Source organism: Cynocephalus volans, chromosome 8, assembly GCF_027409185.1.
Source record: "Cynocephalus volans isolate mCynVol1 chromosome 8, mCynVol1.pri, whole genome shotgun sequence".
Lineage (NCBI taxonomy): Eukaryota > Metazoa > Chordata > Mammalia > Dermoptera > Cynocephalidae > Cynocephalus > Cynocephalus volans.
Genome location: NC_084467.1, coordinates 141,154,613 through 141,171,587, shown reverse-complemented (window position 1 = coordinate 141,171,587; position 16,975 = coordinate 141,154,613). Strand labels below are relative to the sequence as shown.

The 16,975-nt window shown below is 33.3% G+C and overlaps 1 protein-coding gene across 2 annotated transcripts in view; it reads right to left on the bottom strand.

Moving 5' to 3' along the window:
* LOC134383158 (procollagen galactosyltransferase 2-like) overlaps positions 1–16,975 on the bottom strand; it is a 125,280-nt gene that overhangs the window by 68,823 nt on the left and 39,482 nt on the right. The window contains exon 2 of one of the 2 annotated variants that reach the window (XM_063103992.1): positions 7,400–7,429. The exons of the other annotated variant lie outside the window; for it this stretch is intronic. Within the exon in view, the coding sequence (XP_062960062.1) occupies positions 7,413–7,429 (17 nt within the window). The 3' untranslated portion in view covers positions 7,400–7,412. Of the gene's footprint in view, positions 1–7,399; positions 7,430–16,975 lie in introns of those variants that run through there. 2 annotated transcript variants of the gene reach the window in all.

The following is a 16,975-nucleotide window of genomic DNA, read 5'->3' as shown; positions in this document are numbered from 1 at the left end:
AAACAGTATGTAGGTTCCTCAAATAACTAAAAATAGAACTACCATATGATTCAGTAATCTGGCTACTGGTTATTTAACCAAAGGAATGGAAATTATTATACCACAGAGACGTTTATATCCCCATATTTATTCAGCACTATTAACAATGCCATGATATGAAATCAACCTATGTCCATCAACAGGTGAATAAATAAAGAAAATAAGGTATATACACACAATAGCATACTACTCAGTCATAAAAAGAATGAAATTCTGTCCTTTGCAGCAAAATGATGAGGCTGGAAGACACTATGTTTAGTAAAATAAGTCAAGAATAGAAAGGTAAATGCCACATGTTTTCTCATTTATGGGAGCCAAAAAAGTTGAGGTCATAGAAGTAGAGGTAGAATGGTGGTCACTAAAGGTTGGGTAAGAGGAAGGAGGAAATAGGGAGAGGTTGTTAATGGATACAAAGGTACAGCTGGATAGGAAAAATAATTTCTCCTGTTCTATAATATGCTTAGTTTTTATATTTAACAACAATTTATTGCATATTTTCAAATGGCTAGAAGTGAGCCAAGTTCTAATGTTCTCAACAGAAGGAATTTGTAAATGTTTGCGGTGATGGATGTGACAATATCCCTGATTTGATTAACACATATCGTATACACAAATTGAAAGATCACACTGTACCCCATAAGTATGTACAATTATTACATGGCAACTACAAAATAATAATAAAAAATCTCAGAAATGAAAACTCTAATGTAATGGTTAAAATAAAATTCAGGGTAATTCTCAGATGCTAGAATAGAAAGGCAAAAAGATTGATCAAAGAGGGAAATAGATTTGAAATAAAGAAACAGCTTCTGGAAATTCTAATAATTGAATTTTTATTGGGCCAGATAGAGAAAGAGGACAAAACGGAGAAGTAAATTATCAAATATTTCATCGAGAATATTTCACAGGACTGATAGATGTGAAAACTCCAATTTGAGAGCCCTATGCATTGCCTACACAAATAAGTGGAAAGAAATTCTCATCAAGGAACATCACTGTGAAATTCAGAACAGTGGGGATAGAGAGATGTTACTATCATCCAAAAAGGAAGAAAGAATTCTCATAAACAAATTTCTTCTCAAAAGAAATATTTAAATTTATGTCAATAAAACTATGTCATCAACATTCTATGGAAAAAAATTACAATTTTGGTTTTCATATCCAATTAAATTAAAAATCAAGTGTCAGTATAGAGAAATGACATTTGAAATATTCAAACCATTGTTTTATTTTCTATATTCCGTTCTTAGAGGGCTGCTGAAGTATGTGTCCTATCAAAAAATATTAAACTAAAAAGAAGAAGAAATATGCTTCAAATTAAATGGCATCCAACACAGGTGAACTGGTGTTCATCTTTGTGTCAGGGGTCATCATTGGACTGGGTATGGTACAACAGAGCCTTTTTCCAGGCAGAAAGTGCTCAGTGTCTTGACCTAGTAGTTACACAGCATGCACAGGGAAAACAAAAGTCTTTACCTGTAAATTAAGACTTAAGCACTTTATTATATTTTTAGTTATAAAACGACATAAATAACAACAAAGCAAAAAAAATGAAGAAAGTGTAAAAATGAATCTTAGTTGGGTGATCCAAAATGGTTTCACTAACATGTCTGATGTCTCAGCTGGTTGGGTGGGATGTTTGGAATGTGGTGGGCCTTTCTCCCTTTGTAGTCTCAACCTCTAAGGCTTCTTCTTCCATGTGACCTCTCTCTCTCTCTCTCTCTCTCTTCGTTAATATAGTCAGACAACCAGCTTCCAAAAATGTGAAATGTAAGCATCAAGGCCTAGTCTTAAGGTCATTGAATGGTATTTCTACTGCATGTTTTTGGTGAATTGAGTCATGAGGGCAGACCAGATACAAGGTGAAGAATTAGACTCTGATTCTTGATGGGAGAAGCACTATGCAAATACAGAGATGTCAGGAATTATCGCTGCCTATGGTTATCCATATACTATCATATGAATCCTCTGGTTGAAACTCATTCATTTTCACTACTATATAAATTCATTGTATGACTATTTCACAAGGTTTTTTATTTTTCATTTTCTTTTTTTCTTCCTTCTTTCCTTCCTTCATTCCTCCCTTTTTTAACTTTCCATAGGCAGTATATGAGAGCATAGTTAACTAACATTATAACCTTGATAATATTTGATGTTTAGACTTTTTAAATATTAATTTTACCAGTATCACATGTGATTAGTATTCATATTGTATACATTTTCCAGCTTTTAAATGTATCTTTCTATTTATATTTAAATTATATATAGCTTACAAACTTGAGATAGTTCAATCTTGCCTTGTTTTTAACCAAATGTTGCAATCTGTCCTTTTAACTGGGACTTTAGTATATTTATTTTAAATAATTATGAAGTGTTAAGATTAAATCTACCACAGTGCTATTTTTTCTACTTGTCTCATCTAATCCATTATTTTCTTCTCCTTTTAAAAGAAGCTGTTTTTTTTAAAAATCAACACTCTTTAAAGGAAAAAGACAAAATTCAATTTTAGCAACATAACTACATGAGATACAAAATGTATTAAAAAAATTTGATAATGCATACAAGCAGAAAATGTTAACTGGCAAAAACCAAACAAACAAAAATATCAAACAAAAAAGAGAGACAGAGGGAGAGAAACGGGGGAGAGAGAGAGAGCAGTTAGCAGAAACAGACACAAAGATGACAGAGATACTGGAAATTCCTAGGCAAGGACTTTATTTATTTTTTATTGGTTAGGAATATTCATGGGGTACATAGCACATTGCCACCACTCATGACTAAAAAGTGATGGCCAGATCCATACTAGCAAGATGCCCATTACCACAAACTGTGATTATACCCCATGTCCCCCACTCAATTATTCACCCAGTTATCCCCGACCTCTGTATAGGTGAGATGGGTCTCTTGAAAACAGTACATAGTTGGGTCTAGCTTTTTAATCCAATCAGTCAATCTGTGTCTTTTGACTGGGGAGTTTAATCCATTCACATTTAGGGTAGTTATTGACAGGTATTGCTTAATTCTTGTCATGAAATTACTTTTTTTAGATGTTTTAAATAGCTTTTGATCATTACCTTACCTTTTATATCTCTTCTTCAGTATTAGTTGGAAATTTGAGGTGCCATGATTTAACTCCTTACTCTTTCTCACTTGCATTTTTGTTTTAATGGCAGGTTTTGCTCTTTCTTGTGTGTCTGTGATCGTGATCATCATAATTCACATTCCAGATGCCAGACTCCCTTGATAATTTCTTGTGGGGCTGGTTGTGCGGTGGTGAACTCCCACAATTTTTGTTTGTCTGGGAAATACACTCTTTCTGAAGGAGAGCCTTGCTGGGTAAAGAATTCTTGGGTAGCAATTTTCTTCTTTTAGTGTTTTGAATATATCATTCCACTTTCTTCTGGCCTGTAGTGTTTCTTTTGAGAAGTCTGCTTTTATTCTGATGGGAGTTCCCTTACAGGTGATTTGGTGCTTTTCTCTTGTTGTTTTTAGAATTCTCTCTTTGCCTTTGAGCTTTGCAAATGTGGGGGCTCAGGGGCAGCTGGCCCCGAACCTCCCAGTAGCCCCTTTTATCCCCCTACCATGGGATGAGCAAGAGAGGGAACTGGTAGGATTACTCCTGCCACCCTAATGGCCATGAGAGCCCGGGAGGAAGGTGAGTCTGCCACCCGCCTATTCAGCCCACAGAGAGACACTCAGATGTGGCAGGGGTTCCATCAAGCAGTTCTGTTTATTTTCACACAAGCACCTGCTTTTATAAGCATATGGCGAGGGGATTTCCTAACTTCAACCTGTCATCTTAAAGGTCACGTGAACATGCACCTTGCTCTAATGCTTTGCTATTGCAATGTCACGCAGTGAGCATGAGCGTGGAAATATCTTTTAACCAATAATTTTAAACTATGTCTTTCCTTGGCCACTCCCCGGCAGCTTCCATCAAGCGCCATCTTTATCTCTCCTGTCCAGGCGAATGTTTTCAACAGATTACATACGCGTATGTCGGTGGGGCTGTGGCTAGTTCTCAGCCCCGAGAGGAGGTGAGTGGCCTCAAAGCCCCAACAGCAAATTTGACTATTATGTGTCTTGGAGAGGCTCCTTTTGGATTGAATCTGTTTTGGCACCTTCGAGCTTCCTGGATCTGAAGGTGTGCATCTCTCCACACCCCTGAGAAGTTTTCTATTATTATTTCCTTGAATAGGTTTTCAATTCACCTTTTCCTTTCACCTCTCCCTCTGGAATACCCACAATTCAGATGTTAGAGTGCTTGAGATTGTTTGCTATCTCTCTTAGACTTTCTTCATTATTTTTAATTGCTTTTTCCTTTTTTTTTTTTTTTTTTTGTCTTCCTGGGTTATTTAGAAAAGATCATCTTCAAGATCTGAAATTCTTTCTTCCGCTTGCTGTAGTCTGCTGCTCAAGCTCTGTGTTCTGTTTTATATTTCACTGAGTGAATCTTTCATTTCTAGGATTTCTGCTACACTCTTAAGTTATTAATCTCTTTGTAAATTTCCTTCTTCACATTCTGGATATTTTTTGTTGTTTCCTTGTGTTCTCTAATTGAGTCTTTTATTTCTTCACACTTTCTTATGATCATTGCTTGGAATTCCTTTTCAGACATTTTAAGGACTCCCTGCTCTATGGGGTCTGGAATTTGAGCATTGCTGTATTCCTTTGATGGTGTCATATCTTCCTGTTTATTTGTAGTTCTAGTATTTTTTCATTGATGTTTGGTCATCTGGTTGAGGATTTGCTGCTTCTGTCACTCTGGGGTTGGCTATGAGGATAAAGATTTCCTCCTCCATTTGCAGGCTCTATTGGTGACTCTTCTTATATCAGTCAAGTGAGTGGCAGGTTGCCTGTAGAGTGGCCCTGGCTGCTACTGTGGTAGTGAACAGTCCTTGTGGTGACAGAAGGTGTTGCAGTGTCTATATGACACCACCCTGGCTCTTGTTCCAGCTTTCTGTGGCCATAGACTGAGCACCTGTTGCTGGGCAGGTCTCAGCTCACCTTGGTGGCTGCTGAGACTGTGGGAGCTTTCCTCAGGGCCTTAGACTGGGCCACAGTGCCACACGGGTCTTGGTTCACCTTGGTGGCTGCTGGGCTGTGGGCACTTCCCTCCGGGCCTTTGACTGAGCCCTGGTGCCATGCGGGTCTCAGCTCACCTTGGTGGCTGCTGCAACTGTGGGTGCATGCCTCCAGGCCTTTGACTGTGCCCTGGTGCCACAAGAATGTCAGCTCACCTCTGTGGTTGCTGGGCTGTGTGCCCTAGGCAAAGATTTTAAAACATCTGTGCTATGTTTAAAATTTTAGAGGAAAATCTGTACATAATGAGTGAACATACAGGGACTCAAAAGAGAAATAGAGCTCTAAAAAAGAAATAAAATAAAATCCTAGAGCAAAAACTTGAATATATAAAACAAATGTTCAATGAATGGTTTAATATCAGGTTGGATACTGATGAAAAGAAGAGCAATTAACAGGTGGACAGAGCAATAGATTCTCGAACACCAAGAGAAAAATGACTAGGAAAAAAGAAAAAAATGTCTTAAGTATTTGTGACATCTGATGTAATATCTAATGTTCTAATATATATGTGAGAATAATCTCAGAAGTAAATAAGAAGATTGAATTACAAATATATGAAGTTATAATGGCTGATAATTTTCCAACTAATAACAAAACCTATAAATTTAAAGATGGAAGAATTTCAATAAACCCTAAGCAAGTCATTTCATAGTCAAATTGCTGAAAACTAAAGTTCAAGGGGAAAGAAAACATTAAAAGCAACCAGAAAGGAGAGGGTGAATTTTACATGAAAATTAATGTTTAGAATTACTGATGGCTTCCCATCTGAAATAATAGAAAAATACAAACCCTAAAACATTAGAATGCTATTTAGTACTTTAAAGTATATAGCATTTCATATAAAAATATAAAAACTGAGAGAATTTGATAGCAGAAGATCAGCCTTCCAAGAAATGTTAAATGAAGTTCTTTAATCTAAAAGAAAATGGTACCAGAAGGAAACTTGGATATACAAAAGAATTGAAAATTGCTGGAAATGATATACATAGGGTAGGAATAAAATACTTTTTAAAAATTTTCTTTATTTTTTCAAAACATTACTAGTATTTAAATCAATAAAAATCTTATTTATAACATATATTTGAGTAAAATGTACGGCAATAAAATGGGAGGAAGAAAATGGAAGTATGCTTTTTAAGTTAGGCATTTCACAATCAAATTGTGTAGTACATGTGAAGTGATGTAACATAAATTCAGGGTAGATCATAAGTTGAGTGCATACTGCAAGCTCTAGAGTAATTATTAAAAAATAAATAAAACAAAAAAGTATAGCTAAAAACCAGCTAGAGGCAGAGAAATGGAATATTAAAAAATACTTGCAATTTTGTGTTTTAACAAGAACAAAAATAATTATCAAGCTATTTCCTTTCCTTTAGAGAAATAGTCATATTTAAACAGTAAGTAAGCATAGCTAGAAAAACACATTGCCCAAATTTTTAAGATTAATGTTATTTTTACATGATCATTATAATTATTCCCCTGCAAGTATAATAAAATAAAATTCTCTTATAAAAGAATATAAATTCTCTTAAAAAGCTTCTCTTATAAAAATCCCTCTAAACAAAATTAATCATAAACAACAATATTCCATAATATTTAGTATTCAAAAATAATTTTGACTTCTATTAAGAGTAACACTATTAATAAAATGAACATAAATTTGTTTATGCTTTCAAGAATTGGAGGTATACAATATTTGGCTAAATCTGGTATAATATCTTAATTATGAAGAGTTTCATTAAAAAATCACTTGAATATTATCACCAGAGGAGTTTGTCTACAAAGAAATATTTCTAAGTGAGTGAAAAGCTAAACTTAACAGGAGAGGAATACACAGTTAAGAGGGAAAATTGATACAAAAAAGCATTTCCTACATTGAACTTCATATGACACTTGTCCTAAGATCTCCCCTTGATAACACAGTTCAAAGGAAGCCTCTATTAGAGATTTTAAATGTATTTTGAAAATATCAGAGCTTGTACGCTAAAGAAATCTTTAAGCTTTAGGAAGTCAATCCTTACCTATCATCAACTTTCAAACATTTTCTCATGTAAAGTCTATTAACAGTTTGTCAGACTAGCATTCTTTGTAAACATATAGTAAGATAGATAATTTGCACTTTTCTGAAAGTAGGACTTGTGTGTGAATTGGCAGTTTGAGATCTTTGGGGGTCTTAAGCATGGTAAAGAAAAATGAATCCACTATTTACCTTTCATTCAAAGAAATGTTTATTGTTTCCAAGTCTGATGAGGGTCAGACTACTTTCTTCCATTTGTAGCAATTCCATCTCAATCAGAGGCCATTCCTGTCACACAGAAAAGGAGAAAAAGGCATGGATGCATTTTAAATGTTTATACACCACACCTATAAATGATATAAATCATTTCAATCCACACCCAGATTGTTTTGACCCAGACATGTGGCTCAACTGCAAAGGATATTGGGAAAATAGACTCCTGAATCTGCAAGGGGAAATATATATATATATATATTTTTTTATCAGAATCATTTTTCTCTTCACCAGTAATGAAATTATGATTTTTTACTTGACAACCAAAAGGAGAACGTACTGTAGTAATCAATGGAGACTAGATAACTAAAATTATTAAGACTAAGTTATAAGAAAAAAATAAAGGTGAAATATTTCACATTTTTAAATATTTCAGGCCAAAGGAGAAACTTGAGTTTTATCACCAATATTAAAAATTCAGACCATGTTAGGCATTAAGTGTAGATTATTATGGGGATAATTCGTGGGTGTGACAGAAAAGGAGGTTGAAGCCAAAAACGAATGTCAGCCTTTAGGAGCAATCAAAAGTTTAATTGATTATAATTATGTTTCAGAGGGAAAACAAATATTTGCAGGGAAATTCTGAAGTAATCAGTGTAGTCTGAAGGTCAGACTACACTCCTCCAATACATAGCAATGCCTTCTCAATCAGATGCCGTTCCTGGTTCCATGGCAGAAGAGAAGAAAGCATGGATGAGTTTAATGTTTTTTACACCACACCTGTAAATAATGTAGTTCATTTCAGTCCATACCCAGATTGTTTTGACCCAGACATCAGTGAACTGCAAAGGATACTGGGAAATAGACTCCTGCATCCACAGGAGGAAAAAAAAAATTTTTTTTAATCAGAATCATTTTGGAGTAATGGAACCATTTAGAACTTATTAGAGAGGATCAAGTAAAAGACAATTAATATCTAAACTGAGAAAATGAAACTGATGGAAGAAGGATAAATTTGGAAGATAATAAGACTGGAATTTACTTGAAGAAACAGTCATGAAAGCTGGCAATGGAAAAGAAGCAGAATTTTCCACTTTTTGTATGTTTTGTCTGATAACGTGAAATGCTTATTCTGTTATCAAAGAACAAGAAGGCAAAAAATATCTGAGAGAATCGTATTGAGTTCTCTTTGGAATATGGAGTTGCAGATATTTTAAGGGCATAAAGATGGATGTATAGTTTGGGCAATTTGGATATACAAACCTAGAATTACTAAGAGATTAAAACTAGAAACTCTGACTAAGTATATGTGCTTTTGACAATTTTAGAGAATATGCACTTAAAATTTGAGGATAAATAAAGAGTGAGTGCAAAGGAATGCTTATTTTTACTGTTGGACAAGAAAGAAAAGTCAAGGAAGATGCTTTTGGATTGAGTACTGTAAGTGAGCTAGTGTGATTAAAATCAAGAATTCTTATACTTTATGCTTATAGCTTTGATTATGATACAGGTCACTAAATAACAGTACCTGCAAAATGGAACTATGTGGTGACTTCAGTACTCTACCCATAGGAGGCACATTGAAGCAGATTATCCATACTGATCCAAGAATTAATTCCAGTCTTTTTTTCACAATATACTGGAGTGCTCACTTATAACACCATTTACCCTCGACACATGTTCTTAGTTCAGTTATATAAATCCCAACAGACTCTAATGAAAAAAGAAAAATCACTTTGCATTAATACTACTATTTTCTTTCTCAGCTTCATTATTATGATCCTCAATTATTTTTGCATGAGTTTTACAAATCAGTGCATGTCTCTAAAAAATTAAAGAGACCTAAATAAATGGGGAAAAAATATGTTCATGAATATAACTATAATATTTCAAAGATAAAATTTCTACCCAATTAGTTCATAAATTAGTTCACAATTTCATTTGTGAACATTCTCTTTTTTAATTGCTGAAAAATTCTTAAGTCATCTGGTAGAATAAAGAAATAAGAATAGACAAGAAAAATTAAACATTAAAGCAAATTTTCCTTTACAAATATTAAAGACTACTGAGTAAGCTTGATGCTAAACATAGTGTGCATCTGACATAAAAACTGATAAATAAAAAAATGTAATGACATAGACCTTGTTATGAGAGAAAATTTATTCTGTGAAAAGGTGATATCTCAAAATTGAGGATAGATGAATCACTCAATAAACTGTAATGTGACAAGAGGCTAATTGTTTGGAACAATGATAACCCCATTATTACTGAAGTGGACGAATGAATCATTCAATAAATGATATTGAAATAAGTGACCAAGTGTTTAAAAAATATATAACGATAACCCCTTTTTTATTAATCTCATTATTAGCTATGCTAATTGATATAATAAAGATACTATAAAAGTATAATGACCTGTGTACTACTATATATAATCCCTGGAAAGGAAATAGAGAACTGGGAACATGGATTGTCAGTAGATAGTTGGACCTATCAGTTTCATACATTATGAATCAAAAGTAAATAACAGGTAAATCACATATTTAAATATGAAGCTAACTTGCTAGAATAAAATTTTTGTTATATTTATGTACTCTAACATTTAAGGTAACCTTTTAAATATAATTTGATAGGTAATCTACAAAAGAAAAACTGATAGATTTGAGTGAACAAACATTTCTGAAGGTCTGCATATAAAATAAACCAGAATGAACAAAACTGAAAGCAAAATGAAAAGGAAAAACAAATTATGTTTTATATATGACAAAAACTTGGAATCTATCTAAAAAAATTCCTATAAATCAATAAAATAGTCAACGTATGTACTATTAATGGACAATATACAACTGAAGGAATTTAAATGGTGAGTATGCACATGGATGAATATTGTTTTTCAGTCAAATTTGTAAAAACTTAAAAATCATAATACCTGGAATTCTACTTTCAGTCATGATGTAGTAACAAAAACTGCACTTAACCTCCAAAAATAATAAACTAAAAAGCTCAATGAAAGGTGTAAACCTTTTTTTATTTACAATTAACAATAAGCCAGCAGAAGAATGAGATTCTTGACAGAGGGGGAACAAAATAGGTGAGCAATACAGTTGTCTGGAGGTGATTTCCATGAAGTGTCAGGAGAGCCACAGAGAGCACAGTGGCTTTACTGAAGTAGAGGTAGAGATCAGAATATAATGCTGAGAAGCCTGGAAGTTATGGAGAAAAGTTATAGAAAAGAAGATGATACACAGAGAAAGAGCTCCAGACCTCTGCTTAGGCATTCCCCTGGGTTGTTTGCTGATCACTAGACCGTGCATGCACAGATAGAAACTCTACAAACTCAGTTAAAAAAAATGCAGGGAAGTGTACTGGTAAGCTCAATAATTTTGGGGGTTCAGATAATGAGAGAGGAGACATATTTCAGCTGCAATTACCCAGAGTCGATAGTCCTAAATGGTTAGTTGGTTCATTTAGTGGAGACCTTGAAGGGGTCACACGTAAGTGGGAGAGATGAGCTATACATGTAGTGAAGGTTACTCTAAAACCATAATAACAAGGCTTAAGAAAAGGTCTCAAAAAGATTAAAATGATCACAAAGTAATTTAAATGCTTACCAAACAAAATTTCCCACTTTCTAAGGGAATACAAAACAAAACAAAATTAAACAAAAAAACAACCAGAGATCTAACAATATAGTATCATGATACTGAACATCTAAAAAAGTTACTGGATAAGATATGCCAGAGATAAGTGACCCAGTCCATAGAAACAGACCCAATATTGAAACATATTCTGGAACTAATAGAAAAGGATATTTAAGCAGCTGGTGAAAGTATACACAAGAATTTAAAGAAAAACATGGTCATAATATAAAAAAAAGAAAAAAAAGACAATATTATGAAGATAGAAACTTCCATAAATGAAATGTTATCTAAAAAGAAAATATGTTAGATGAAAATTAATAGCATATTAGACATTGCAGAAAAAAAAATGAACTTGAAGATATCACAGTAGAATCTACTAAAAATGAAGGATAAAGAGAAAAAGAAAAGAACTGAAAATTTAAACTGAGCCTCATTCATTAACGAGACATTATCTTTTAGTGTAAACTATGTGTATTTGAGTCCCAGAGGGAGAAAAAGAAGAGGACATATTTGGAAAAATAATGTCTAAACCTTTTCCAAATTTGACCAAAATTACAAAGCCAGAGATTGAAGAAGCTCACTCAATGACTTCCAAGGATAATCACAAACATGATACCAAGTATAACCAAAATTTACACTTAAAAAATATACAAAAAAACCTCTAAAACACATCAGTATTAAATTATTGACCGGCATTGACACAGAGAAATTTAAAAGCAGCTAGAATACACATTTGACAAAACTCAACACCACGTATGATAAACAAACTCCAAAAAACTGGGCATGGAAGGGAACTTTCTCCACCAGGTACTGAACGGTTAATGGTGAAACACTTTGTTTTCACCCTTTATGGTGGGAAGAAGGCAAGGATGGTCACTCTCACCATTTCAATTTAAAATGATACTTGAGGTTCTAGCTAGTACATTAAGGCAAGAAAGATAAAACAAATTCATACTGGAAAAAAGTAATACTTTTTATTTGCAGATGACATAATTACATTTTAGAAATTCCTAAGCAAACAAACCCAAATGAAATTGCCTAGAACTAATCACTGAAATTATGGGGATTGTTACTTGAGTATCTACTGATAGAAAGTAAAAATGATTTTTTAGGAGTACTATGGATGTGTTACAAATTCCAATCAAATCTCTTTTCATTTTCACCTTTTTTTAACATCAAAATAACATACACATAATAGAATTGAAAGAATTTAAGTTTAAATAAAGCACAGTGTAATCCCAAAGAGTTTAACCTAATGTTTTATTTCACGTTGCCTTATTTCATGAAGGAGATTGACTTTCTGCTGGTCCAGCTTGCTTATAGAATTCTTTCTTTGTTAATATCAAGGAAGAATTACTATAATCTCTATTGTTTTAGCAACCCAAGGCTAGTCATCTCCCTCAGCTTTCATCCATTCACTTTTATTGATGCCTAGTAAGCATAAAGCATTGTACCAGATGCAACAAATGCAACTCTTAAAAAGTCACTTTGTACCTTCCAACAGCACAGAAATTATTTGGATTGTGCCAAAGTAAAAAGATAATTTTACAATATGGTGTGACACATGCAAAATTATAGGAATACAAGATGCCATGAACTGTAGAATTAATAAAAATTTAAACACAAAAGGCAAACACACTGGAACTAGATATAGGCTAGAGGAGTCATGGAAAAATGTCAAAAAAAAAAAATGGAGAAGGACTTTGCCCTATTTAGGAGCAGATCGCATATGGGTATGAACAGTTTAAGAAGCAGGGAGAGAGTAAAAATGTCTGTAAACCAGCAATTCACAGTGAGGAACTGCCAACAGTTTTATATATTTGAAGTACATTGATAATAAGGTGAAACTAGAGAAACATTTTGACTGGGTGTTTTAGTGTTTTGTGTTGCTATAACAGAATACCTGAGACTGGGTAATTTACAAGGAAAAGAGGTTTATTTGGCTTACGATTCTGGGACAGCTGCATCTGGCGTGGGCCTCAGGCTGCTTCTACTCATGGCGGAAAAGTGGCAGCAGCCAGTGGGTACAAGCAGATCACATGGTGAGAGGAAGCAAGAGAGAGAGAGAAGGTGCCAGGGTCCTTTAAATAATCAGCTCTGGGGGAACTAATAGAGCGAGAACTCACTCATTAATCCCCCTCCCCCAGGGAGAGCATGAATCCATTCATGAGGGATCCGCCCCCATGACTTAATCAGTTTCCAACACTGCCACATTGGGGATCAAATTTCCACATGAGTTTTGGAGGGGACAACACATCCAAACTCCATCACTGGGTCTATTTGGTGAAAAGGGAATGAAAGAAAGATTGGTCCAAGCTTGTTCTATAACTACTTCACAGTATTCTTGATCATATTCAATGTCTTCTCATGGATCCTTCTATTTTGTCCATAAACTTGTTCAAATAATCTTCTACAAGGAATTACAAAAAAGGATTAGACTTCAAAGAAATTTTATAGCACTGTGGTAGATTTTTGTTATTTGTTTGTAATATGAACATACAGATTCTATATTTAGCAAATACCCACTATTATAGGGTATCTATTTTTAATTTAAAAATTGGATATGTTTTTAATTTTAAAAATTTAACAATTTTTAAAATATTTGAAAATTCACTAAAGTCAGGAAATATTTATGCATTTATACAAATTCATTTAGATAGAACCATTAGAGTGAAAAGTCAATCAACTACTTGATATACAAGTTTTGTTGTTATAATGAGAATATTTGAGAAGATAACTGTTCTTTCTGATAAGGTGAAATAATAGATTTATTATTTAATTTATTTGTTTTGGAAGTCTTATGGAATAAGGTACAAAAGCCAAAGGTGTTCTTTTAATTTGCTGTGTATATACATTTTTCTTAGTTCACAAATTTAGATGCTTTCATCAGTGAATTGAAACCTCAATGATTATCACGTTTTCTAAATGTGGAGAACATTGAAAGTACATTCTACGCTTCCTACAGAAATACGTAGGTGCATCCATCAATCAATTTAATTAAGGAAAATGTTCTTGTCCACAAAAAATAGTTTTGTGAAAATTATTGATCTAGTTATTGCAGGCAAGATGTGATGAATAAGACACAGCCAGTCCCATTGAAGACAATAATATTTTAGGGAGATAAAGCAGTCACAAATACAGATCCCCCATCTCACCTACTCAGAGTTTTGCTGGCATCCACCCTAAACTGATTAAATTTAAGGAGGTACCAGATCTGTGTTGCATATGAATTTGACAATTGGAGATGAAAATTTATATTTAATTTAAATCGGTTCAAATAAACATTAACTGAGTGCTTAATATATGGCCAGCAATGTGTTAGAAAGTGTTGGTATCACATTCAGTGAGAATGTCAGATTCCCTGAACTTGAAATTTTATGTCTAGAACTAAAGAGAGAGATTAAATAAATTATTTGGAGTATAGTTTTTCTAAATCAGCTCACAGGAAGTAATGAAAATAACTCAACTTTATTTTTTGTTTAAATGTAAAAATGTGAGTGTGTGTGTGCCTATGTGTATGTGCCTGAGTGTGCATTTGGGTTTTTTTTTTTTTTTTTTTTTTTCCTATTCCTCATATTTTTATTTTTTTAAATTAATTAATTAATTTATTTATTTTTTGATTTTTATTTATTTATTTATTTATTTTAATTTTATTTTGTCGATATACATTGAGGCTGATTATTGCTGCCCCTCACCAAAACCTCCCTCACTCCTCCCTCCCCCCTCCCCCCACCGATGTCCAATCTGTTTGCTTCTCGTATCAATTTCAAGCAATTGTGGTTGTTATATCTTCTTCCCCCCCACCGGTTTGTGTGTGTGTGTGTGTGTGTGTGTGTGTGAATTTATATATTAATTTTTAGCTCCCACCAATAAGTGAGAACATGTGGTATTTCTCTTTCTGTGCCTGACTTGTTTCACTTAATATAATTCTCTCAAGGTCCATCCATGTTGTTGCAAATGGCAGTATTTCATTCGTTTTTATAGCTGAGTAGTATTCCATTGTGTAGATGTACCACATTTTCCGTATCCACTCATCCGATGATGGACATTTGTGCTGGTTCCAACTCTTGGCTATTGTAAAGAGTGCTGTGATGATCTCTCACCATATACTAAAATCAACTCAAAGTGGATTAAGGTTTTAAATATACACCCTGAAACAATAAAACTTCTTAAAGAAAACATAGGAGAAACACTTCAGGAAATAGGACTGGACATAGACTTCATGAATTCGACCCCAAAAGCACGGACAACCAAAGGAAAAATAAACAAATGGGATTATATCAAACTAAAAAGCTTCTGCACAGCGAAAGAAACAATTAACAGAGTTAAAAGACAACCAACAGAGTGGGAGAAAATATTTGCAAAATATACATCTGACAAAGGATTAATATCCAGAATATACAAGGAACTCAAACAACTTTACAAGAAAAAGCAAGCAACCCAATTAAAAAACTGAGTGTATTTTTGAATACAAAATCTTTTATTAAACTCCACCACACATTCAATAACAATAATAAAAAAACTAACTTGTATATACTGTAAGTTTCAAAACAACATAAAGATAACCAAATAGAAATACTCTATTTACCTCTCTCTTCACTATTTCCCCATCTTACCTACTCAACCTACCCATAATTAATATCAAAAACCTAGATTACATATCATCCACATATTTCCCTTTCTCTCTGTGTATATATATATACTTTTCTCTCTAACTTTATTTCTTACTTAAAAAAAATTATGAACAATTCTACAAATCAATAAATATAGACCTAGGTCATTATTTTAGGTTGTGTGCAAGTGTCTAGTCATATGTTAATTACACAGAGTGTTTCAGAGCACAGACTTTAGAAACAGACTCTGCATTCTCATCCAATCTCTCCCCATTTATTATTTGTGTGGCCTTTTATACATTATTTAAATTATCCTTGCATCAGTTTTCCCATCTGTAAAATAAAGACAATAATGTTACCTAACTCATAAAATTGCTTGGAAAGTAAACAAAATAATAACTATAAGTGCTTAGAAAAGGCCTGGCCCATAGAACGTGCTATGTAATATTTGCAACACCATCAGATAAAGTACTATGCAAATATATTCCTATTTATATGCATTCAAATTTTTCCTGTTATGGAATAACTACAAACTATGAGAAATATCATGGAAATATATTTTTACTTATGCATATACATCATTTTTATTTTTAGCTTGTTTACAAGAATGCAATGTAGCAACACAATTTCCTGGGAATTCATGAGAATGTCTGGTACTCCACATCCTAACAGGCAGTGGAAGTTTCCACTCTGTTTAATTATTCTGAATCTAAAGAGTAAAAAGCAATACGTAACAAGAACATCCCTGGGAACTAAAGACGCTTTCAGTATCATTTCATAAGTTTATTTGGTCTATGGCTATTTTCTTCCAAAAATGGCCAATTTACATTCTTTGCCCCTTTTTCTGTTTAAGAAGGCTTTTAATTACAACGAAGTGAAATTTCTTACATTTTTCACATTGACACTTTGTCTCCTGTGAATTGAGAGAGAATATTCATAATATGGGCACCAATTATTCAATGTTCTTATGCTTCACAGTGGGCACAAAATGACGGACAGAATTCTGCTGGTTATTCAAACTGTCCAGCTCTGTTTCTTTCTGTTGTGTGAGCATCTTGTTAAACCAAGTACAGTTACATTAAAGATATATATTTTCCATGCAACATTTTATACATATTTCCTTGACCATTAAAAGTAAGCCAACATAGTAAACTTCAAGATACTTTTTATCCTAATTTTCTTTATAAATAAATTTATTTATTATTGAAATGCATTGATTATAGATATTTATTGGGTACAGAATTATATTTCAATACATATTTACATTGTGTGAAGATTGAATCAAGGTAATTAGCATATTCATCATTGTAAAACCTTACCCTTTTTTTGTGATGAGAACATTTTATCTACTCTTTCATAGACTTTTG